General features: G+C 37.3%; 1 protein-coding gene across 1 annotated transcript in view; it reads right to left on the bottom strand.

Annotated features, from left to right (window-relative positions):
- TFEC (transcription factor EC) overlaps positions 1-25,265 on the bottom strand; it is a gene marked incomplete at its 5' end in the record, with an annotated part of 37,538 nt that extends 12,273 nt beyond the window's left edge. Inside the window, 4 exons of the mRNA XM_008945155.1 lie at positions 1,346-1,402; positions 2,265-2,379; positions 22,678-22,773; positions 25,014-25,265. Of these exons, the coding sequence (XP_008943403.1) occupies positions 1,346-1,402; positions 2,265-2,379; positions 22,678-22,773; positions 25,014-25,265 (520 nt within the window). The remainder of the gene's footprint in view (positions 1-1,345; positions 1,403-2,264; positions 2,380-22,677; positions 22,774-25,013) is intronic.
- Positions 25,266-25,490: the final 225 nt, after the last annotated feature.

Below are 25,490 nucleotides of genomic sequence, written 5' to 3'. Positions count from 1 at the left end.
CTCTAAAAAACATGGTACTCATAAAAGAGTAAACCACACTCTAGGGACACTGGCACTTAAGAGAAGATGTGCTAGCAACAGGCCTAAAAATCTACAGTCTGTCTGTAATCCACAGAAACATATGGACAGAAATAAGGAAGCGTTCTGGAAAGTCCAGGTAGCACAAATTTGTTCACAGTGGTTGCTAGCACTAGGTACCAGTGGATGTATACTTGAATGTATGTAATTTCATGCAAGTAAAGCCATAAATCCCTCTAAGATTACCAGAATAGCCAGAAAAACAAGCTATAAAAAAGAAAACAAAGATATAAATAGTGGTTATTAACGAATTACTAATTTAGGTTTAAATTCATAGAATCATACAATATCTCAAGTTGGAAGGGACTCATAAGGATCGGTCCAAGTCCCAGACTATTACTGCTGGAAAAGGTGTAAAGGAGAACTAAAAATTGTAAGTGCTTTATTCAACAGTTTGCAAAAAGAATCCTTCAGGGTTTTTTTGTTTCAAATTACTCTTTAGAGTGAAAAAATGCCTAATTTTATAGGAACTCTTCCTTCGGGAAGTGGGGTTTTTTTAAATTTTATTTTATTTTGAATATACAAAAATGTTTATTGCTATAAGTCTCATTTAATTTAGGCACTGAACTATGAGTTTCACTATGTTCTAAGCCTAAACTACAGAAGATTATGCCATGGAACTGAAATGCCTAACACCTGCACATGGCTACACTGTTCTCCATAAAGGAAACAGAAATGCATCCCAGACTACAGAGGCTAGGGAGCTGGTGTATCAAAGCAGTCATAGAACACTGTGCTTCAACCCATCCTGCCTTGACCTTGTTTTACAGCACACCATTTCCATAACTTTAAGTGCTTAACAAGTGTTTAGAAGTTGTCTGATATCCTCTGTATTTTTTTTTCCCTTCCCATCACCCCTGGAGAGATAACAGCTTCACCCTTGGGTGCTTCAGTAAGCAAGGTGTGAAGACTGGGGTTTCGCTGTTGTTTTTTTTTCATCATCCGCCTCCTTTCTTGTCTGTTTTGCACTGTAATTCTTAGAGACAGCATCAAGTAAAGTGTGCAAGATACAACTGTCAAATAAAAACATAGTAGGAGAAGATGATATGGAGAGAAATCCATTACAATATGTAAAGTATTATGAAATGTAAAAGTCAAAGAGAGAAATTAGTTTCAGGGAAGAAAGTTCTGTGGTTGGCTGTATTTGCACTCCATTCAGTTTGATCAACTCTGGTTGAGAAGAGTAGAGATATGGTAGCTAATGTATATTAGTTTTGCATTCCTCATTCATGCAATGTAATGAGAAGGAAGATGAACACATACTTACTGAGATTATGATTATCCTTTTTTTGTCTCTCCTTTGCCATTGCTCGTGTATCTGCTTCTGACAGAAAGTAACATTTATTAAAACAGTCCTTAAGTTGTGAATCCTGTACTTTCATCTTTTCAAAATGGCTTCTTGTCACAAAGAGTAGCCTCGAGGTCTTTTGACCTCATTACCCTTTTTATTATTAAACAAGACCATAAGCAAATTTATATTGTGCCAGTACTAAATTTTGAGCAAGTCTGACAGGTTTCTTGAGATTTTTTTTATTGCATATGTTATATTTAAGAACATAGAAATGCCATGGAGGGGTAATTTTCTCAAATTTGCTGTATTTTACATCAGGATAAAACTTACAATACGCTAATGTGAATATGGATTTGTATATCCCATAATGCAAGAGTTAATCAGATTTGTAAGGTATTGAACAAACTCACTGTTTCCTCTGAGTAACACTAATAACTGTACATGGTTGTTAACATTCTTTGGATTAATTGAATGTAACTTTTAAAGTTGTTAATCCACTAATATAGATTTACCTTGAATAGCCTTATTGTAGGATTTTAAAAGAACCACTTGTTCTACCCTGGAACAAATTTAATGGATGATAATTTATTTATAACATTGATCATGAGCCAATATGTGGAAGAATCCACTATGTTTCTTAAAATAATTGTTTCTTAGAAACATGATGTTCACAAAAAACAGAGGGCAAACATGGTTTCTGAACTGTTAAAGAGGAGAACAGAAACAAAACATTTCTTCTTATCTCTGTTCTTTTCCACAAATTAAACTACAAAAAGCAAAATTTTTCAGAATTTAATTATGAACACTTATTTAATAGGTAAGATTTATTCAACTTTTAAAAGAAACATTATCATTTCTGAAATTGTAAAATGCTAAAATCTCAGAGTTCTTTTACCTGTGAGCTCCCTTTTTACTGGTAGGTTTGCTGGGCAAGAAGCATTTGTGAGACCCATATTAGCTGGTGCCGTTCCCTGGTCACTGTTATATATATCCAAAATACTGCTAGATAGCTTGAGGGGGACGAAAGAAGAATAAGAGAAAGAAAAAAAAAAAAGGCATTTAAAATAAGTTAAAGATTTAAAAGATTAAAGAAACAACCATGACTACAAAGAGCAAGCTTCTTTGAGTACGAGTCTGGTGTTCTTTAGAAGGAGCTGTGTGTGTGTGCCTAAAGGGAAAGTTTACCTTAATGTAATATTAAGTAAAATTGATTGAAAGTGGAGGGTCATGGTCTGCCACTTTTTCACAAACAGATTTCTAAGTGTCATTTGTGTGGGTTTCAGATGCAGAGTGATGGCAGAATATGGCCCCCAGTGTCTGTTTTTCAATTACTTCTATACTGTATTTTCCAATAACAGGATTATCACAACTGCACTTCAAACATGAATTAGGTTGAAAGTAAAAATAACCTTGCTGGTTTTGACCTACTCTCCAGTGATTTTTTAACCACATCACTTGAAACTTCATACTGTGCCTGGTTTAGCAGTATAAAGATTCAATGACCCAGTTAGACTCAATAGTTAAAATTAGAGTGGACAGAACATCAAAGAATATGCTTTAAGGAAAGAAACTGTGCTGTTGTCAGGATAGACCGGATAACCTAATGGTTTTAACATGTGTGACATATATGATCACGTATAACATGATCTTTATAAACTTCCAAAATACAATAAGATATTATTTAAATAAAACCATAGAATGTACTTAAAGAGAAATAATGCTGAAGTATGTTTCTATGGGTTCCAGATAATTACCCAAGTATTATTTTTACTTGAATATTTTAACGTATTTGAAATAACTGTAAAATATTTAAAAGTTTAGTAAAGAACATATGTATGATCATAAAAGCAACTTTTCAGCACTGATCATTACGTCATATATTTCTGTACGTACATGTGAAAACACCTGTATAAAAAGAGTCCAAGTCCAAATTCACAAAAAAATTGTTTGGTTTTTTTTATTTAAAAATACATATAAAGTTTGTGTTGACTTTTTGTTTGTTTGTTTTTATTTGTTTTCAGCCCACACACAAAGACTCAGAAAGTGAGCTTGGGTCCAGCTGTCCAGGAAAAATAAAAAAAAAATTGAAAAAGTGGTTGAAAAAAAGCAACATTATGGGTAAAACTACTAACTTAAGACAGAAAAGCATGAATGGAAATTAGAAGTTTCTTAAGAAAATGTTTTTTTTTTCTGTAGGCAACATGCTTTTACAGATCTGCCGTGCACCTATGGATCCTCAAATACCCTGGAATTTTTCAGGCATGTCTCTGACACACCAACCATAGGTCTGCTGGGAACCAGCTTTTTTAAGACTGTTTTTTTATTTATCTTCTTGTAGAGACTGTGAGCTTCATCATAAGTTATTCTGAATGGAGGTACTTTCCCAGTCAGTTGCACTGTGTGAAATTTCCCATTGCAGTGCTTGCTATATTTTTATATTAAATCTGAAATTTTAAACAAATATTATTTGTAAATAATGATTTCACTACATTAATAAATTTACCAAAGTATCTGAGAACTTAGTTTATGGTAAATTCTCCTAGTTGCATAACTCACAACGAAATGAAGCAATCAGGATTCTTTTTGAATACACACAAATAACATACTCATTTTTAAAGTAGAGGTTTTTTTACTTAGGAGAACTGACAATTCTTAAATACTATTAGAAATCACAACCGCAAGTCAGTTTTGAAAATCTGCTTACATACTTGATCTCCCAATGAAAATACTTTTTTAAAAAATGTTTGGAATTCAGTTGAGTATTACTCAAGAGCAAGCTATGTCTAATATGCAGGATTTGAATACTAAGCGCATTCGCACGTTAAGCACCTTTGTTTCATTCCAGAGTGGTAAACTGACAAGTGCTACAGAATTCACTGCAGCTTTACCATTGCATTCCCTTTGTTCCAGGGGTAGTATAACTGTAGTACAAGACTGAACGCCTATTAGCTCTAGACACGTATTTAATTGCTTCCTACATTCATGTAAATGCATCTGGCTTATTGAAATTATAGAAAAAAATTGAGAGTCCATGTGACTTCTACACTTATTCCAGTGGACTTCGGCTATGGCTATTATATGTTTTAGGCTACTGCTTTTGTATATGCTAAGAAATAATAGCTTACTGAGAGTAATATGATCTAATAGATAATCTAAGAAACAAGAAATGCATATCTATAATATTTTACATATTATTTCACACAACTTGCATGAAAATGGTGGTAATCTACATTTGTAAGATTATCAATACCATTAATCAGTATTGAAAAACATAAATTGGAATTGTAAACCACAGTTTGATACAAACAGGAGATGTATCAATGGTTACTTCTAATTTTTAAGCAGTAATGAGGCTTTATCCTCAAAATAAATTTAACCTTCTGAAGTCTGTTGATAAATGTGTGAATTAAAATTACAAGGCTCGAATCCAAGTGAAAAGGTCACAAATAGCCAAACTAGCTGGTAACGAAAAAATAATACCAACACGCACAAACGTTCAGAAGTGCGTCAGGATTCAAATGAGGATGAGTAAACTCAATTTAAAACCATAAGTAGACATTTCAGCTCAATTTGATTACACAGTTTGTGAAGGTGCTGCCATCTAACTCAAATGGTATTGTCTGGAGAGGTAAGAGTTCATATTTCTCCTTCCATTAACCAAACCTCTAGGGCAGCGTGATTCCACACAGGCAGGACCGCCAGTATCTCTTCACGGTCTGTGTCTGGTTGCGCTAATGTTTCTGTTGAGTAGCCAGAGGTATGAAATACTTTCCCAAATGTTCCATGTAATTTTTGTTTCACACAGGTAGAGGCCAGCATTTTTTCCCTCATCGTTTGGCATTTTTTTTTCAGTTATTGTGAAAGCAGAGTCATAACTCCATTTGGAGATGAAAATTACATTCAAAGCCAAGTCATTCATCTACTGATGGCTACAATCCTATATCCCCACTAATTAGAATGATTCACATCTGTGTTAATCCAGAAGGGATAGGCAAGACAGGAGAGGTGGTGGGGTAACCTTGTATGTCAGGGAGTATTTTGATTGCCTCGAGTTTAATGATGGTAATGGTTGAGTCTCTGTGGGTAAGAATCGAGGAAAGGCCAACAAGGCAGATGTTGTGGTGGAAGTCTGTTATAGACCACCCAGCCAGAATGAAAAGGCAGATGAAATATTCTCTAAGCAGCTGCAAGAAGTCTCACAATCACTAGCCCTTGTTCTCTTGAGGGCCTTCAACTTATCAGATAACTGAGAGAAACACAAAGCAGCAGAGAGGAAACAGTCTTGAAGGCTCATGGAGCATGTGGAATATAACTTCCTAACAAAAGTGGTGAGTGTGCCATCTAGGGAAGGTGCCCCACTTGGACCTCCTGTTTACCAGCAGAGAAGGACTTGAGGACAATGTAATGATTTGAGGCCATCTTGGGCATAGTGATCATGAAATGATGAAGTTTTCAATTCTTGGAGAAGTAAGGAGGAGAGTCAGCAGAACTGCTAACTTGGACTTCCAGAGGGCAGATTTTGGCCTTTTTAGGAAACTGTTTGACAAAGTCCCTTGGGAGGCAGTCCTGAAGGACAAAGGAGTCCAGGAAGGCTGGACATTCTTCAAGAAGGAAACCTTAAAGGTGCAAGAGCAGGCCATCCCCATGTGTTGAAAAGTGAACTGGAGGAGAAGACCAGCCTGGCTAAACAAAGGCCAATGGTTGGAAATCAGGATGAAGAGGTGAGTTGGAGAACAGACAGGCAACTCAGAAGGACTACAAAGGTGTCGTGAGATTATACAAGGAGAAAATTAGAAGGGCCAAAGCCCAGTTGGAACTTAATTGGGCTACTGCCATAAAAGGCAATTAAAAACATTTCTTTAAATATGTTAATAATAAAGGAGGATTAAGGAAAATCTCCATCCTGTATTGAATGTGGAGGCATACATAGTGACTAAGGAGGAGGAAAAACCTGACATACTGAATGCCTTCTTTACCTCAGTCTTAAACAACAAGACCAATCATTCTCCAGGTACCCAGCATCCTGAGCTGGAAGACAGGGACCAGAGTGAAGCTCTCATAATCTGAAGTGAAATGGTTAGCAACCTTTTGCACCACTTTGACTTAAGACAAGTCTATGGGCCCAGAGGGAATCTACCCAAGGGTACTGAAGGAGCTGACAGAAGTGCTCACTGAGCTACTTTATATAACTTACCAACAATCCCGGCTAACTGTGGAAGTTCCATTTGACTGGACATTAACAAATGTGATGCTCATCTACAAGAAGGTCTGGAAGAAGGATCTGGGGAACTACAGGCCAGTCAGCCTGACCTTGATGTTGGAGGAGGTTATGGACTAGATTATCTGGAGTGACATCACATGAAACCTCAGGAGATCAGGCTCAGTCAGCAAGGGTTTATGAAAGGCAAGTCCTGCTTGACTAACCTGGTTTTCTGTGACAAGGGGGTTGGGGGGATAAAGAACAAGTTGAGAGTTTATGGGTAGGACTACAAGGACAGGCTAATATGAGTGACATTGTTGCAGGTATTTACTGCAATCTACCTGATCAGGAAGATGAAGGTGGTAAGGCCTTCTACAGACAGTTGAAAGTAACCTCACAACCACAGGCCCTGGTGCTCATGGAGGACTTCAACCACCTGCTGGAAAGGCTACACAGTTAGGCACACACCATCCAGGAGGTTCCTTCAGAGCACTGATGATAATAACTTTTGGACACAGGTGGTGGAGGAGCCAATGAGTCGAGATGTGCTGCTGCACCTTGTATTTACAAAGAAGGTCTGGTTTGGGCTGCAAAGGTTGGGGACAGCCTTGGCTGCAGTAATCATGAGACAGGAGACTTCAGGATCCTACTTGGAACAAGCAGGTCAATAAGTAAGATTACAGTCCTGGACTTCAGGAGAGCTAACTACTTGGAGGAATCCCATGGGTTAGGGCTCTAGATGCGAGGTTAGAGAGAGAGCTGGTTAATATTAAAGCAGCACTTCCACCAAGTTCAAGGTCAGTGCATCCCTATGAGTAGGAAGACAAGCAGAAGAGGCAGGAGACATGCATAGATGTGCAGGGAGCTTCTGGAAAAAAACTCATGTGGAAGAAAGAAATTTACAGAATGTGGTAAAAGGGACTGGCCACTTGGGAGAAGTACAGAAATGCTCTAAAGCTATGCAGGGATGCAATAAGGAAGGCTAAAGCCCAAATGGAATTAAATCTAGGAAATTATAGATCTGGTAAAAGATGACAAAAAGGGCTTCTTCAAATACATCAGTAGGAGAAGGAAGACTAGGGAAAAAGTGGGCCCGCTTCTAAATCAGGTGGGTGCACTGGTGACAGAGGATACAGAGAAGGTGGAGTTACTGAATATCTTCTTTGCTTCAGTCTTTACCAGTAAGGCCAGCCCCCAAGAATACCAGTCGCTGAAGGTTAAAGGGAGAGTCTAGAGAAAGAAAGATGTTTCCTTGGTTGAGGAAGATCAAGTTAGAGATACTTAGGCTGGACACCTGCAAATCCATGGGCCCCCATGAGATGCACTCACGAGTGCGTAGGGAGCTGGCTGATGTTATTGCTGAGCCACCCTCCTTCATCTTTGAAAAGTCATGGAGAATAGAACAGATGCTTGAGGACTTCAAGAAACCTCAGTACATTCCAGTTACTCTCTCAAATAAAAAGCAGCTCTATCACTTTACCTTGATGGTCTGTCTTTCCTAAAAAGCACGTAGCCAACTATGACAGTATTCCAATCATGAGAGCTATCTCACCATGTCTCTGTAACTGCAATGAGAACAGGGCCCTCTGACTGCACCCCGACCTCCAGCTCTTCCTGTTTATTCCCCATGCTGTGTGCATTGGGGTAGAGGCATTTCAGAGAGATAATTGAACATGCAGGTTTCACTGAAGGGTGCAAGAGGATTCAGCATAACAATACACATCCCTGAGGTGGCTGACCTTCTGGATCTCATCTGGGAAGGCAGCTATGGACCACCCTTAGTAAGTCTGCAGGTACTAAGTTGGGCAAGGAGTGTTGATTTGCTTGAGGTTAAGAAGTGTCTACAGAGGGACCTGGACAGGCTGGATCAATGGGCCAAGGCCAGCTGTATGAGGTTCAACAAAGCCGAGTGCCCGGTCCCGCACCTGGGTAACAACAACCCCATGCAATACTACAGGCTTGGGGAAGAGTGGCTGGAAAGCTGCCCTGCAGAAAAGGACCTGCAGATGCTGGTCCACAGCCAGCTGAATATGAGCCAGTAACATGCCGAGGTGGCCAAAAAGGCCAATAGCATCCTGGCTTGGCTAATAACATCCTAGTTTGTATCAGAAATGGTGTGGCCAGTAGGAATAGGGAAATGATTGTTCTCCTGTACTCAACTCTAGTGAGGTCACACCTTAACTACTGTGTTCAGTTTAGTGCCTTACACTACAAGAAAGACATTGAGGTGTTGGAATGTGTCCAAAGAAGGTCAAGGAAGCTGGTGAGGGATCTAAAGCACAAGTCTCATGAGTCTTTTCCAACCTAAAGGATTCTGTGATTCTAATTGCTGAGTGTCAGAATGAGCATTCTCCCATGCCATTAAAGAGAAACTTTGATCTAAAGTTAACCACCCTAAATTATTCTCCAGAACTTGGACATCAGAGACTAATCCTATTCGACAACACTGTTACAGAGAGCCTACAAGATTCTCACTCATTCACCTATCTTGAAAGAACTAATTTCTGAGCTGCAGAATCTGTCTTTTACAGGTGTGAAATATGACCATTTTTAAGGATCCATGTGTAGGGTACTCTTGGGGGATAGAGAATGGTAGATTTGACCCTCCTTACATTTGTCATCGTTTCAGTCATTGTGCTGAAGGACTGGATATGAGAGCAAACAGCTTACTCATCTGGCCATAAAAAGGATGCATAAAAAAAAAGTTTCTTTTCCTCATACCTACACTCCTTCCAGACTGAGGTTTGGTGTCTCTCTTCAGCATTTGCCTGGGTAATTCTGTGCATTGCAAAAGCAGTGGTGTCAATCTCACTGTCAGCTGCCTCTTTCTTCCTGTACATGTAGTAGAAATCTTAAGTATATTTTAATGGCCACTGTGATGGATAAGTGGCTTTTTTTGTGGATAGAGCCACTGGTGATCACCCTTTGACAAACTGTTTTCATTCTCAGTTAGCCAGCACAGCATTTTCACACTTACAGTAGAACAGTGAGTATAAAGCACCAGTAAATTAGACTACCTTTGACAGTGGCCTCGTTCCTACAGAAACGGTGACACACAGAAAAATCTGCTATGAATTAGTGTGTGAGGAATAACTCTCAGTGTCAGGATTCAGGATCAGGAGAAGAAATAGGGGGCGATTAATCTGACCTGTTTTGGACACTTAGAATGAACTGAATCACCTCATTTCTCCTTAATTCTAAAGAAAATCTGAGGTGACTGTTGCAGCCTTTCCACCTGTACCTTCTCATGAAAACTCACTGTGCTCCTAATGTGAATATTTCCACATAGACTCTTATTTTAAAAATCACTTAAGAACAACATAGCAAGTGAGACTGGATCTTTCTTGACAAATATTCACGTTTCTAATTATGGGGGAGTTTTAAAAATACAAAGTCAAAACTGTATTAAAGTATTTTGTTGTAGCTCTCTACATGAATTTGTCCTGCACTGATATCAAACATAAAAAATCCCAAGGAATTTCCCTGCTAATGTTACTGAATGCTGAGAACAATCTTAAAATAGAAATTTGCCTATTTTGATACAACATGAGGAAAGATATTTTGTCTGTCAAAGCAGGAAGCTCTTGCTTTTTTTCTTTCTGCAGAAAGGCAGACATCTGGGAAATAACTGATTTTTTAAATGCAAAATTAAAATATATAGCAAAATACGTTATAGAAATTTTTTGTCAAATTACATCTACCTGTTTGGATATGCACCAACACTCTATACACCATAATGCAATTCATTTCTTATAATGTCATGTAAGCGGAGAAAGTTTTTGCACTACTGAGGCTTCAAATAGCTTCCAGTTCTACATTACAAGACAACTATATGCATTGACATAATCTTAAAAAAATCCAGTGCAGTCTCACTAAAAGTACAAATCACTTGCGATGACATAATTATATGATATATGTGTAATGATGATCTTACAATTAGATATCACTGTCAAATCTGATTAATCCCAAAGCACTTTAAAACTCGTGCTGACTACACTGCGTCAAAAGCATGTTCTTGCTTTCAGTTTAGAGATGTGGAAACACAGACATTTGTGCATGGAGACTGGTTAAGTCCAAGGAAATAATCTATATATTCTGCAGGTGTCATGAACTATATTGGTTCACACCTACATTGTTCTGAGAAGCCCTGATATGTCACGTAATTTCCAACTCTTCCATTCATGATACACATACTTATGTATGTGTCTGAGAAATTTTATGCAGTGTCTTGAAAGGGGTGAGCACACACATATGAAAAATAGCAGTATATAATTAACAATTTTTCCTGTTTCTAAAACACAGCCAGCTTTGGACAAAAGACTAACAACCTTTAACACAGTAAATGGTTAAGTGGAAATAACAGTGACAATGTAGTACAGGAAAAGAATAATACCATATCTAATTAAAACTGCAAGGAGAATTAAAGAAAGCAGACTATAATTAATGAAGTTAACATTCAGCAAGGACACAGAGGTTAACGTTCTTCCTTTTGTATAAGGTGTCATGGGATCTTCAATGCCTGTGTGCAAAGACTGGAACATGAGAATTCCCATTCATGGGTCTCAGTCCTGAAAGGCGCTCAACACATCTTCCTGAAAGATGAAGCTTAGACCAATTATAAAAGCAAACTTCAGCTCAAGTACCTGAGCAAATGCCTGACTTGAGCTCAGCAGCACCTCACTGTGACCTCACAGTAGAGGCCTCATCCAGAGGAGCTTGCTATATTCAATAATTGGGTCTGAACTGCTATGCAGGCAGGATCGTGTGGCAAATATTAAAGGTTCATTACCTGTATGGATGTCTAGCAATGGAAAGCTATGATCACAATTTGGAGTCTCTAATACCAAATTATGCTTTTTTTTTTTTAAAAGGAAAACATTAGCAAGCCAGGAAAAAACATTGCCTCATTGAGGGAAATAATGTGATATTCCAAATCCCATAGCAAGGCAGCCGTTGGCAAATATTGTGTAATTCCAGGAAAACACAAATTAAACAGCATTTCTGTATCTTCCAGGAATGAAAAGGAAGGATTCTTAATATGATAATAAAATATATTGATACGAGTTGTCTGTGCCTGTTTACCTGTAGTCCCTAGACAGCTCTATGTCATCATAGTGTTAACTTACATCATTACATACTATATAAGTATTTTTCTCTTTGGGCTAATCTTTGCATGATGTGTTTGCCTTACAGTAACATTCAAGTCTGCAAGACTCATGGCTCTATCATAGTCAACGTTGCACAGCTAGAAAATAACAGTTCAGTGCTCTTCCAAAGCCAGCCAGATTTTTCTTAATTTAAAAGTTCTGCTGAATGTGGTAATTGCCAGCCTGGACTATAAAGTATTACCTGAATATTGAGTTCATTCAACTTATCACATAATCCATTTCATAAAACATTAATGCTCTGTCTAAAATTAATTAGGTTTCATAACTCCAGTATTTTTATCTGGAGTATTTTCCAAAAGTTGAATGTCCACAAATTATTATTTAAAAGCGTTCTTTTTGTTTCCATCCCTAGACAAATTTTAGGTTTGTGTTCCTTTAACTTATATAGTTCATTGCTTAACATTCCCATGAGATTATTGAGTGACCATAGCTCCCTTCGGTTTGCTAAATTGAACAGTTATGCCTCTTTAGACAGACTTCTCATGCAATGATACATCCTAACAGGCCTTCCTCTACATTTCCTGCTTTGAATTAGCATTTCTGAAGGGTGGACACCTTTATTTGTCCACAACATTCTAAAAGTTTTGTACTCAGTGAATTCCACAGTGGATATTTCCTTGTGCCTCTTGAACATCTCTCTTGTGATGGATTCTAAGATCGTATTTATCTCCTTTTTCCAGTCCCATCATTTTGATGGCTTATAGTCATCCTCTGAGCAACTAATGTAATCAGATCTTTCTCTGTCATCTCCAGTTAATGAGCTCTCAGCTTACCGCAGACATTCCTGTTATTAGTATTTAAATGAATGACCTTGCACTCAGTACCATTATATTCCTTCCATTTATACTATTCTGTCATCACAGTCATATAACTCTTCCTCTGTGATATCCTCATCCTCCTTTGTATTGGCAATACTTTCCGCGTTTGCTACCTCAGTAGATTTCATCAGTATAACTGTATTTTTTGTACCAAGGCCACTAATGAAAATATTAAATAAACTGAGGTTTGATTCTTGAAGCACTTCATTAATATATTCTAACAAAATCCTTATCATGGCTTATTTCCAGCTACCATTTCTCCCACAATCTTATTTCCTTACAGTCATATTGAGAATTATCAGAAGGGTCAAGATGCCCCCAGAAAAGACAATGGTCAGGACCTGACTTTCTGTCAGAGGCCTTAGTTCTGTCCAGGTGAGAAAAAGCTCTTTAAAAAGAGGGAGAGTGGGAATCAAGGTGCAGGAATAGTCCTGCTAGGAGAAACTTCCTTTGCTACCATCTTCCAGAATAACTGCAGACATGCAACTCACTAAACGTGCCTACATGCTTATATTTCCTGCAGTGACAGGGGTATGGCATGCATCCAGAGGAGCTGTTGTGCAGTACAGACAGTTCTGAGGATCATTTGCCCTATTACACCTGATCAGATTGCCTGTATTGCACCTGCAGACTTAGCAAACAAATAACAGAGAAACCTAATACATGTTTCTTTGTTTGTCACATGAAGAAGCTAGAAGAAACTGCCTAACCTGAAAAGTTGAGTACTACATCTGCAAGACAAAATTTCTTTTGGTGCTTGGTAAAAATTACTACTTGCCCAGACTGCATCTAGAATGAAGTATTCATAAGTGAAATATGAGTACAATAATTTATCCTTTCCCACTCCCAAATATATCCCACTTATTTCATGTTCTCATGAACCTAATTGATAGCAACACTTCAAAGAACAGTTTTTTACAATGAGGTTACTTAGCCACAAAAAAATACATTAGCACCCATTCATTTCAATGTGCTTCTTGCTTATTAATTTTAGTTTAAAAATCAGAGCAAGAATTTAACAAAGTTTTTATACTATTCTCCCGTATGTGCATCTCAAATGTAGAAAACTAAATTTCAAACTGTCTGAAAAAACAGTTCATTTTACATATCAAGTAAAAGTTTGCTCAGTATTTGTGTTACCGGGATATGAAACATAAAACAAACACAATTAATTCCTTCCTTTCCTGTTTATTCATGACAGGTAAACAAAACTTTTTTCAGTCTTTGAAGCTTGCAGTTTAACTTCCAAATGTGCACTGAATTTGGCAAAATAGAGAGTTCTTCAATAAGCAATAACCCAGTCATTCCAAATCCTATTTCTAAATAGTAATATCTTGTACAGCAGCAGTTTAAAATTTTTGACAAAGGGAAAACTGAAATAATTCTTATAACTTTAATGTACGTTTTAGCAAATTTTGACTTCTCATCTAAGTCAAAGCTCTTACAGACAGGATGCATAATCTCCTGGATCAATACAAATCCTGTACTCAAAAGACTGGGGTTCACCCTCTGGCTCTTCTTTCACAATCACTGTGATGCTTGGAAAAAGGTGAACAACACAAACTGTAATATCCTTTTTATTTATAAGGATCTATTTACACTGTCAACTGTCAAAAAAAGTTGTAGTATATTGGTTTTAAAGTCTAGAACAAGAAGATCCCATTCACAGCTAAATGTTTTAGGCCCTTTTATAATTGAAATATAAAATACTTATATTTGAAAATAGTTGGTCTGTAGTAATAACTAATACCAAAATTTTATAGTTCCCTTTTTTTATTTTCTAAAAAGAACAGCAAAAAAACAAATGCTTCCCTTTTCAGACTAGTTTTCGTTTGAATAAATTGTATCTCCTTCTATATTTATCTTTAACATGGTTTATAATTACACAGTCCTCAACTAGGGACTTAATGTTCATATATATTATATTACATATTATATATTATGCATGAAAACTGGTTCATTTTTTATCTTCAAATAATGATCATCAAGCTGGTTCATTATTCATCAGAGAAAAATGAACTCTGATCATATTCCCAGTTACAGTACATTCCTGCCCCGATCATATACATAGAAGCCCATTGTCTAGATAAATGTCTGATCAAATATGATCAAGCAAAAGAATATTCTGGAGAATCAGTCCTTTGCAGGAGAGTTCTGTTCTTTCAGCTATCATCTCTTCATTACCTGGTTCTAGTTGTTCTTAGCTTTTCTGGTTACAAAACTAACATAACAGACACAGATCAAAAATGAAGTAATGTTATGATGCTGTCATCATCCAACTTGCAGTTGGAAACTAAATGTCACACGACTACCCCACTAAACTCCAGAAACTGAAACCCAAATATGACAATTAAATGACAGCTCTGTTTGTTGTTTTGCTGAGATCATTTCACTAGTGACAGATAATGCACTAATTCCTAGATCCATCCAACTTCTGTTTTTCTGGCTACCATATGTAAATGCATATACTAATCATTCAAATTGTTCCTCTAAAAACAATGAACAAATGTCAACACAAAACCACAAGAAATAGTGAAAAATTGATGCTGGGAAACAAGTGAAAACCAGGGGGTTTTGCAGGATTAGAATGTGGGATATTTTCTCTTAAATAGAGATGTTAACACCTCTATTATCCATATTTATATTATATGCTTTATATTATGTCCTCTTACATTTCACATATCACCTAAGTATCTGAATACATTACAGTAAGGTATTTACTGATCTCTGTGATCTAGTGTGTTCAGAAGCCCTAACATGTAGCACACAGTTTCAGTTTGCTTGGAATTTCTTTCTGTAGCAGTTGATTTCAGATTTATTTCTATTATAACTGTTTCATAAACCACTGTATATGTAGAGTAAAAGTCATAGAAGGCTTTTGCTTATGGAGAAGGAGGTGTTAAGAAAATTAATTTTATCTTTCAGAAATTTATTTTTCAAAATGATCCTCAAGATATCTTTCTCTTTTCCATGAGTTATCTTTATCTTGTAATAAGAAGTTTTACCATGCATGGAGAACAAAGTGGCCTCTGTTGTGACCTCTGAGCTCACAAGACTTTTAGTCAACCTATGTTAATGCTGTTGACAGAGATTTGTAAAGTTTAGCTCCAGACACATTCATAACCTATACACTACAGACCCCAGGCAGCTTAATGTTGCCTTCTCTTTTATCTGTCATCTGCTAAGGACATTAGGTCTTTCATTGCTGTATACAGACATGAGACATGCAGCAGAGCCTGTCCATCAGGGCTTTGGGATAAGACAGAAGCTGCTTGTGCAGGAATTTGTTTGCAGATCTTGTTGCACAGTTTAGAATTATGGAGGGGTGCATACTAGGAGAATTGGAAACCTGGTTTATCTATCATTTTCTCTTAACTCAGTTCAATGTGTGTTCAGCTCTGACATGAAGAACATGTTTGTAAGAGGTACTTACATACAAACAACTGTATTTAGAATAATACTTCCATTTATGTCTATTTACGTTTCCAAAGGAGACAACCAAAGAGGAAAAGATTAACTTTTCCTTTATTTCATAGTTATGAAAAAATTTACTCCAGTTGCAGGAAGGTTAAGCCTTCCAGCTCCCTTCAGCCAGAGAGGTCTACCCCCAAAACAGAGAAGGATTATTAGGCATTGTGCTATTAGAGCATTACAAGGCAGAGCTGAGCTGTTTGGGCATTTTGCACAACTTTTGGGTGCTGAAGCTATGTAAAAGTAGATCACAGTTCCTATCCTGATCCAAAGTACTGAAATATTTAACTAAATTGCAAACACTTGTACCTAATCTATATGGAGTACTTAGAGCAAGCAAGAGAGCTGTACACTGCCAATTTCAGCCTCAAATGACTACATTGTGTGAAATGCTGAAAACAAACTTTGTCTTGGCATCCGTACAGTATTCAAAACAGCAATGGCAGTGGTGGCAAAAGATGCCCCCAGCTGCAGAAAACAAGTCTGAGGACTTCTCAGTTCGTGTATTTCATTGTTAGTTCTCTGCAACTGAAAGACACAGTTTCCTGTCTAGCACCTTAATCCTATTGAAGAAAAACAAAGAAAGTATTTGCTCACCAGTTTTATGTTTGAGGAGTTTATTATTTCCTCAATAGCTACCGACTGTTCCTTCTGCTTCATTTTGCTTTTTCGTTAAACTCAGAAACGATACCAGGGAGGGCTAGACAGAAGTTTATATACTTAAGTGAACTTTGATTCTTCCTTGGACTTTAAGACTAATCTAGTGTAGAATGTGATTGACAAAGCATTTTCATTGATGTTATGCAGCCTTTTCAAGTTACCCAACCTAAGCAAATCAGGTTGTTAATGTTTACTCTGTCCTTCTCTAAAATGGTTTTGAACTTTAGCAAATTTTATAAACATATGAAGGTTGCCAAATTACATCAGTATTCACTAAATATAAAATACTAATGATTATGCAGCAGGGGGCTGCCTAGATCAGCAGTATTATATACACCTCTAATGGAAGCCTGTTTTTTCTTAATGATCGAATAATCACAGCAATTATTGAATAAAATACTTTGGAGAATATCTACTTTAATTTCTTTCCTCTGTATGATTTCTGGGTATGGGACAGGAAGCAGTTTTTGTAATCCATCCAGGTGGTAACCATCAGTATCTGAGAAATAATAAATATAAATACAAATTATTAACACTATGATGAGAAACTGTGACCTCAAAGACCTCATAATAGCAGTGAGGTTTCACAGATAGAGTCCAATGTGCTTTTATCAATAAATAGTATCTCTATAAAAGCACATGCAAACTTAACAGCCTTAATCAGAACTTTATAGCAGCTGTCATTAACAGAATCTTAAAAATTAGAGAAGGAAAATATCTATCCTGTCCTGATCTAACCTCTACTCCATGCCTGTACAACACAAGATTTTTTCAAATGCTAAAGAAGCTCAACAAATACAAGTGAGCCACAGTGTAACTGAGGATTTTCTCCATAAGCTATTTTCCTGCAAGAGTGACAGAAGTAGAGCAATCCCAACTGATTCGACTCTAAAGCAGACTGGAAGCAGACTACAGTTCCCAATCTTAGTGAAAGGGTGCTCTACGAATCTATGAAATTAAGTCTTGCAAATGAAGCAGCAAAGCCTTGCAGGATACCTCCAAAGGTGGCCTACCACAAGACAATGCCTTCACACAGCACTGTGGTCCCCACTCTGTCACCGTCCCCCACACCTGGCTGCCCCCCTGGGCTCAGCACTGTGGTCTAATGGCTAGCAACACCCTTCCTTTCAGCATGCCAAAAGCCACCCAGTGCTTTTGCTCCCACTCTCTGTGATTTAATTCTTCTTTTCCTGGCATATATATAACATGTTCATCAAGTCAGATTCAAAGGAGAACTGAAGAGACTTGGTTACCTTCACAGATAGACCAAGTTCACAACAACAGATTCGTTGCTTGTGACAGCTCTAAATCTGAGGTGATGTGAACTTCAAAGCATCAATGACGTCATAACGATTTCACTGTGCAGTTAGAGCTGGAGTTGTTAGAGGAATTAATGCTCTCTGAAATCTTTAAAGGAAAGAATAATTTTAGAAACTATTTGGGACATTTTTAAAAAATAACTTGTTTTAACAGGTATTTGCTCCAGCTTTGTCTAGGACTACCTAGGCTATCCTTTCCTCTATGCGAGAATAATTCTTCAGATCATATTTATGGTGTGTTTATCAGTATATAATAATAAAATCTGTGCTTTCTATTGTTTAGAAGCCATTACTTTCATTTTTTTTTCCTGCTGCAACCTCATTCAAGAAGATAATAAAAGAAAACTTTTCTTAAATATTATTAATAAATCAACATAGATTTTTTTATTTATGGCTGGGCGTGGTAAAAAAAATGAAAAGATTTTCCATGGAGAAGCTTTCCATTTTCTCCCAAGCAATCCAAAAGGAACTGCTCCATTTTCTTTAGTCATTCAATATCTGCTACTCCAGCAACAGTGAGCCAAACTAATTCAACATATTAGCACTTGGGCCACTGCTAGTAATTTTTGGAGTTTTGGTGGTTTTATGGTAGTTCTCTGCCTCATGATCTACTCTACACTACTCCTTAGCTCTCACCACCAGCCACTTAATTGTTACAGACCCTTTCTTCCCAGGCTCTCTTTCTTCTGAAAGCTCTTTTTTTCTTGTGCACCAGAACAAAAGCAATTTAGAATCCTTGGAAATGTTCACAAAATTAAATTATTTTCTGGCCAGTCCCACCCAGCATGGTGCAAGAGAAGCCTGTGTCCTTGTAAAACATTAATAGCCTTTCATTATATTCTCATTCTAAGCCAGTCAATCTCCTAATGCTTTTGATGTAAGTTTTAGTGGACTGCATGTCAAGTAGAGGACATTATCCCAGTAGCTGTACAGTGATTATGGAGGCTACAGCGGTTTTTCTTGAATGAAAGTACGAGTAAAATGTCAAATGTTTTCATAGAGATCACTGCTGTGCTTACTAAATTACTGGTTTCTCTGGTGAGTCCTAAGGCTGTATATGTATATTAGCAAAACAAAACAACAAAGTAGAGGTTCACTAGGTCAGATGCTGTCAAATCATACCCTGAAAAGCACAGAGATTTTATTTTTTAACTCTGCTCTTTTCAGGCTCTCTTCACTGTGACTAATGCTCTCCACATCTGCCTCAGTACAGCAAGTTTCTTAAACCTCCATTTTTTGGATATTAAAAGAGATGAAGACCACAATGTTTTAGAAATTGCTGCAAACTGTTGATGATGGTGTCATATATGCTTTACATTAACATCTCCTATGATCTGAGCATGTGGATATTAATAAACTTTGAATTCATTACAGAATATTGAACAGACTGTGAGGACTTTGAATAAGAATTAAAGTTTGATAGAAAAGGAAAATATTTTCTTTTCAGATATCTGTAACCATATCTGGCATACATAACAGTTCACTTATAAAACTCACTTATATCTTCTTTGTTTCATTTTTGTAATGATTCCTATAAAGTCAGGAAGAAACTTGTTGCTCCTAATATGATACTAAGAGACAAAATTAATTTCTTACAATATAGATAAATGCACTGCTGTCTGTTAGCAAAGAATTTCATAAAACTAAATTATTATGACAAGAAATATTGAATTTAAATTAGTGTCATCTTCAAAGATCTTTTTAATAAATCTTACATTTTCCATGGTGAACAGTTGTCGACAAATGATAGTTCATAAGAATACTTATGATTTGATTTCAACTAGTTTTTCTTGACAAAGATATAACTGACTTTAAAAATACTCTCAGAAGAATCAAGGCCTCTTGCACATATAAATAAGACTTAGTCTTATATTTCACCTGAACTTCTAAAAAAATATTATCAAGACCCTGAGTTTCTACCACTAGGGTACTGTTAGGTGCAACTGAAACACAGACAGAGAATTCTCTACTTTGAGTAATTCTTAAATTGCCACCCAAAACCAGAGTTTTATGAAATTATGAATTTGGGTCTATACACAATAAAAGCCAAACAATACACTTTTCAGAATCTGTAATTATTTAATGAGAGTTGAAGGAATGTTCTTGTTTTCACTTCTCTGATTTTACTAATACATGACTGCAATTCATTAATTCAGGGTCAGACAATGAGCCTCTGAGCAATTATTCACATGACTGCTCTCAGAATTCAATGTCCTCATTTAATGTCCCATTAACATGGTACATGGGTGCATCTAACTAAAGCAAACATGAAGCACTGCAAAGTCCCTAATCTCAGCTACTATCTGTTGAGAAAAATGAGATAAGAAAATGGCTTCATGAGCTCAGCTTGTTCAAGAAAACATTTTGCTGAAAAAAACACCCAAGCCTTATACCACATTCTGAAAACCAAGAAAGTCAGGATTTTTCAGAATTTTAGAGACACTAGTCTACACAGTTTGGAAAAATTCAAGACAATGCTATGGAGGGAAAAAAATCTAATATTAAATTCTAAAAATACTTCAGTATTACACTGGAGAAGTGTAAAGAGGAAACAAAGAAGTCAGGAAGGCATACAGGCAACTCAGTCTCACTCGTGACCTCACTTATTCTATGTCAACAGCAGCCTCCATAGCCAGGCACCTTACCAGAAGAGGTAATATGAGTCTTTGTTTAAGTACACAACAAACCAAAGTTCTCTTCTCAGGGAAATTAGATGTTCTTTCATTCCTGGTCATGTCTCCTAGTCCAGCACTCTTTTAATATATACATTTTTAATTTACATAAAGAAAATGTTGTTATAGTTAATGTGATAATGAAGAAAGGGAACTAAACCACTTTTTTTCTACCTGCCTCTCTATATTCTCTATCGTGCATTTTATGACCAAAATTTTGCAGGTAGATTTAGGATGTAGCCTGAAGGATGCCATAAAACCATGACTCATGAGCTAAATGCCAAGTCACCTCCATATGCTCATTTCTTTCATGTATTTTTGGAGCACATGTTGCCAAAAGAGAAGACAAAAGAGAAAGAGACACTGCTTTAGTGCTTCCACACTGACACAGTTCCCATGCCTTGTTGGAGGCAGGCTTTATTTTACCATAGTATCTCACAGAGAGATTTGGAAATACATGCTATTCCCTGGCTTATCCAGCAGCCTGGTGATTTCCTCAACACAGACAAATATCTTAATACTATTATCCGGCCCACAGGCATTGCAGGAGTCTCAAATCTTTACAAGTCGGATATCAGCTAGGCCTAAAAGTCATTGCATATATTCCTGCTCATCAAAAGTAGGGTATTGGATACATTTTAGAGAGATATGTCCTTCACGGCTGAAGATAAAGGCTAATGAGGCTGGAATTAGCATAGATTAACATCATCCAGTTTTAAAAAGTGTTGAGGGAGTATGAGTCCAATCCAAAACCCAAGATTCATACCACTCATCACCATCCCATAGTACCACATCTAAAAGGATCTTTCCCTGCCTCATGTTAATTTGATCCAAAATATAAATTCTTTCCCCAGGGAGCATTTCTTTGTCATGTTCTGTACCGAGATATGTATAAATCAGTCTGTACTAGTTCTGCAGTTGGCATGCAAGTGCTAGCTGTTCGTGGAACTATTAACTGCCATTAATACTGGATTGCGTAGTAGGCAACACAGAGGCGTAGAGATCTTATCTCCTGAGGTATTTTTGTAGCCAGTGATGTTCTGTAGTCAGAAGTTTCTTTTGTGGGTGATTAAGAGCAAGCACCTGACTGTATTATGAAATGAACTTCGTAGACTGTCAAAGCCTGTGAAAATCCTTCTGCCTTCACCAGAGTGAAGTTTCACTTTATCAGTACCTATTTTAGGGCCTTGAGAACAAAATCTGTGGAAGACAGTTCCCAAGATAAATTACGCTTGAGAGGACAAAGACTCTCTCTTCTATAAAGTGTGTTGCATTACAGTTATTGATAGGTGTTATTTTCACAACTAATAATGCTTTATGTGTCATGTCCAGGAAAGGTCCATCCTTCATCTTCAAATGTATACGTATATATACATTTATATATACAAAACATATATGTAAATGTAAGAAGTCTTTGTTAATCCTCTGTCATTTCTTTACAAAAAGACATTACAAAATCAAAACAGTATGTTGTTCATTCCTATAAGGCATTTAATCTGAAAATTTACATTTCTCACTTTTGTTCTTGAAATTTTTTAACCAAGTGCAACTTGCCTTTGTGAAAGTCAAGAAACAGAGCCCAATCTTGCTTCAACGTTAGACACTGGAGAAACTACTGTACTGTAGAAACTAGTACATGGGAAATATTTCACTTTTTTAGATGATGTAGAAGGATCTTTAAGCAAGACTTTAAATGGCCTTTTAGGGTCTAGAGAGTCCTCTTATCCATAGCCCCGCATGGATATTAGTACCTCCAATGCATTATACACCGGACCTGATGCTGGGCTGGAACCCAAAATGCTATTCAGACCGCTTAAAACAGATGTGTCCTACCCCACTGGAATCCTTTTGTGTCCTATTTCCTGACAAAAAGACAAGCCACTGAAGAGAACAAAGAATAGTCCAGTACTGCTTTAGCCTCTGAAGTGTGATGTGTCCTTGAATGACTCAATGAAATTCTCTACTATAAAGAGCAAGATGAAATTCCACAAAATACTTACAGTTCTTTGCATTAGTAAAGGAGTTTCTGAACAACCTATCCCTTCATCATTAAAACTTGACTCCATATTGATTATGTCTTCAATCACCTCTTCCATCTGATAAAACAACATTTAAATACCAATCATTGCAAATAATAAGGAATGCAATGTTATTCTGAAATACAGAGGAATTAATCTTGAGTATTTATTACATCAGTAAAACTGAATTTCAGAAGTTTCTGTCTTAAAATTCAAATAATTCAAGCACATTTACACAATATTCACATTTTCTATTTCTTGTGAAAGCAGTTTTTGTGGTTTAGCAGGTTACTTCTTTCCTCCCAAACACCAGCCCATTCCTCTTTTTTAACCCCTTATTGCAACACCAAGATTAGATGACAGGAGTGCATTGCTAAGTTGTGACTGTGATCTGTCAAATTCATCAAATGCATCATATCCACAGTGTATTGTTGTATTGGTGCAGACAAGCTGAAAGGAACCTGTGGTTCCACAAGAGTGTGAGTCACTCAAGATTTGGTGAGCTCTCAAGATTCTGCAGGCAGAGGTTTGTGTTTGGCAGTACACCGAATACTTCTCCAGACAGCCTTCTAGTCCAGTTACTGAAGCAGGTGGAATAGCTAACTAATTATTTAGGATGAAACAGTAAATACTTTGAAGACTTGTAGTTGTATATAGATTTGGACAAGGTACATCATGAGTTTTCAGTGATAATTTTGGTCTGGTTCTGTTCATAAAATAACTTTCGGAAAGACCCCATGTTGAACCTGTCACTATTAAGTGAACTGTCTGCAGGAGCACTTGACTCATACCCTTAGGCTTTTCAAGTAGCTCTTGGGAGCTGTCTGAAGAGCTGAAGCTGAAGGAAATACATAAGGTCCTATGCAACAAAAAATCATACTGGCCAGGGACCTTTCAACACAGACTTCTGGGCCATGTGGCCCAGCACAGCTCATATGTGCACTCCTTTCACTCTCTTAAAACCAGACATGCACTGTCCCTGGAGCTCTGCCCAGACTTATCTGCGAAAGTGCTGTCAGGGCCAAAAGGACTTCAGAAAATACCAGAAAGTAGATAATATTGATGACTACAGTTCACTGCACCAACCTGTGTACTGGTTTTATGTTATTTCCTAATATGTCCATAGCCCACACTGAACCACTGGACACATCCACACTAGGAATTACACGGTGCTAGTCATCTCCCTGAGGCTTTGGAATGGGATTATTCAAGTAATCGGAAAGATGTCTGTGAGGATTTTCACCAGTGCCAACTATCACTCATCCAGTCATCACCAGGATGCTGAGAGTGGTTTACAAGCAGCTGTCTTTTTCTCCATGATAGAGAGTGGTACAAGGCTGGCCACTGGTTATTCCTGGTAAGATACCCAAAGTGCCTAAGAACAGTTCCATCACCCTGCACTTGCCAAGACATAGGTGACCAGAGAGGTGTCCACAAAGTCCATCTAAAATAATCTTGGCAGATTAGTGGCTTCAGTAATCGATAAACCTGACATAAAATAACAGTGTTCAGTGCAGAAGGAATGGAGGGGCTCCAGATGAGCTCTCCAGGAAGTGTTTGCTGTATATTTTTCAGTTCCCACATGCTTAGCTGCATAGCATTCAAATGCTCAAACGGTTTACAGTGAATTTGTAAGATTCTCCTGTTCTAGTAAATCCCAAGATATGATGCAGCATCACCATTTTTTTATTTTTGTACGAATTCCCCTTTTACCTAATAAGCAGTGCCTTTTGAAATTTATTGAAGTATTAAAGGCCATAATGATCTACATCTCACACTGGCTGAGAATCTGATGCTGTGTAATAGCTGCACCTCTACTAAAATCAACGGTGTCACTAAAGTTAGCATATCTATGCCAATTTACCCAAGATAACCCATACATAAATATACCTGCTAACTGAGAAATGAATGAGCAATTCCTTCAGTAACATCTTTAAGATAATCAGTATTTAACTTTGTTATGCAGCTAGGATAATGCTTTTAGACAGAAATAATTCGCATCTAAAAAAAAATGTCACTGCAAAGAACATATTCAAAAAATATACAGGAATATATGACACACAGATAAAAAGATGCAACAGTACATTTTATCTGGCAGTAATTTAGAAGCTTCATCATTTAATAAGCTATTCACAGGCATTCAAGGGAGTCATTCACGTAACCTAAGAGGATTCAGCAAGCAAGTACTGCAACCAAAGGCCCCATGAAAGTAAAGAAAGTCACCTCTCGCTCACTACCAATGCAAGGTGGGCCATGTAACATTTTTGTAGAAGCACGCAAGCCCCATTTCCCTGTTCCTCTCACCAGCCCTGCCCTACCGCATTTTCGTGTTCGCCTCCAAGGGCCAGCAGCTTGGTCACGGGGCTCTCTGCTGTGCCAATATCACTGACGGGAGGCATGTGCCCGCTTCGTACAACGGAGGTCACTCCCGCAGGCTGGATGGCGTGGGAGTGGGACAGGGAGAGTGTCTGGCTGGACAGCTTGGTATCGAGGGTCAGGTACTGCTTCACCTGGTGCCTCTGGCTTTGCTGTATGTGGTATCTAGACTGATTTTCCAAGTGTGTTTGTACCTGAGAAGGAACGGAAATAATTACTAAAGTTTCAAGTTACTAGGACCATTATTTGCCCATACATTTACTTTAAAAACTTCATAATAGACACAACTTTAATAACACTTGGATAGGATTATTATTAAACTTTTTTTTCTATTTTGCACTCTTAAATATTTCTTATTTGTGTACTGTTTTCCCCTAACACAGACAAATAAGCCTTCTGAATATTTATAAAAGAAAAAC

The sequence above is a fragment of the Merops nubicus genome, unplaced genomic scaffold (assembly GCF_000691845.1).
Source record: "Merops nubicus isolate BGI_N331 unplaced genomic scaffold, ASM69184v1 scaffold10628, whole genome shotgun sequence".
NCBI lineage: Eukaryota > Metazoa > Chordata > Aves > Coraciiformes > Meropidae > Merops > Merops nubicus.
Note: the sequence above shows the minus strand (reverse complement) of the source record. Positions and strands in the feature narration are given on the sequence as shown.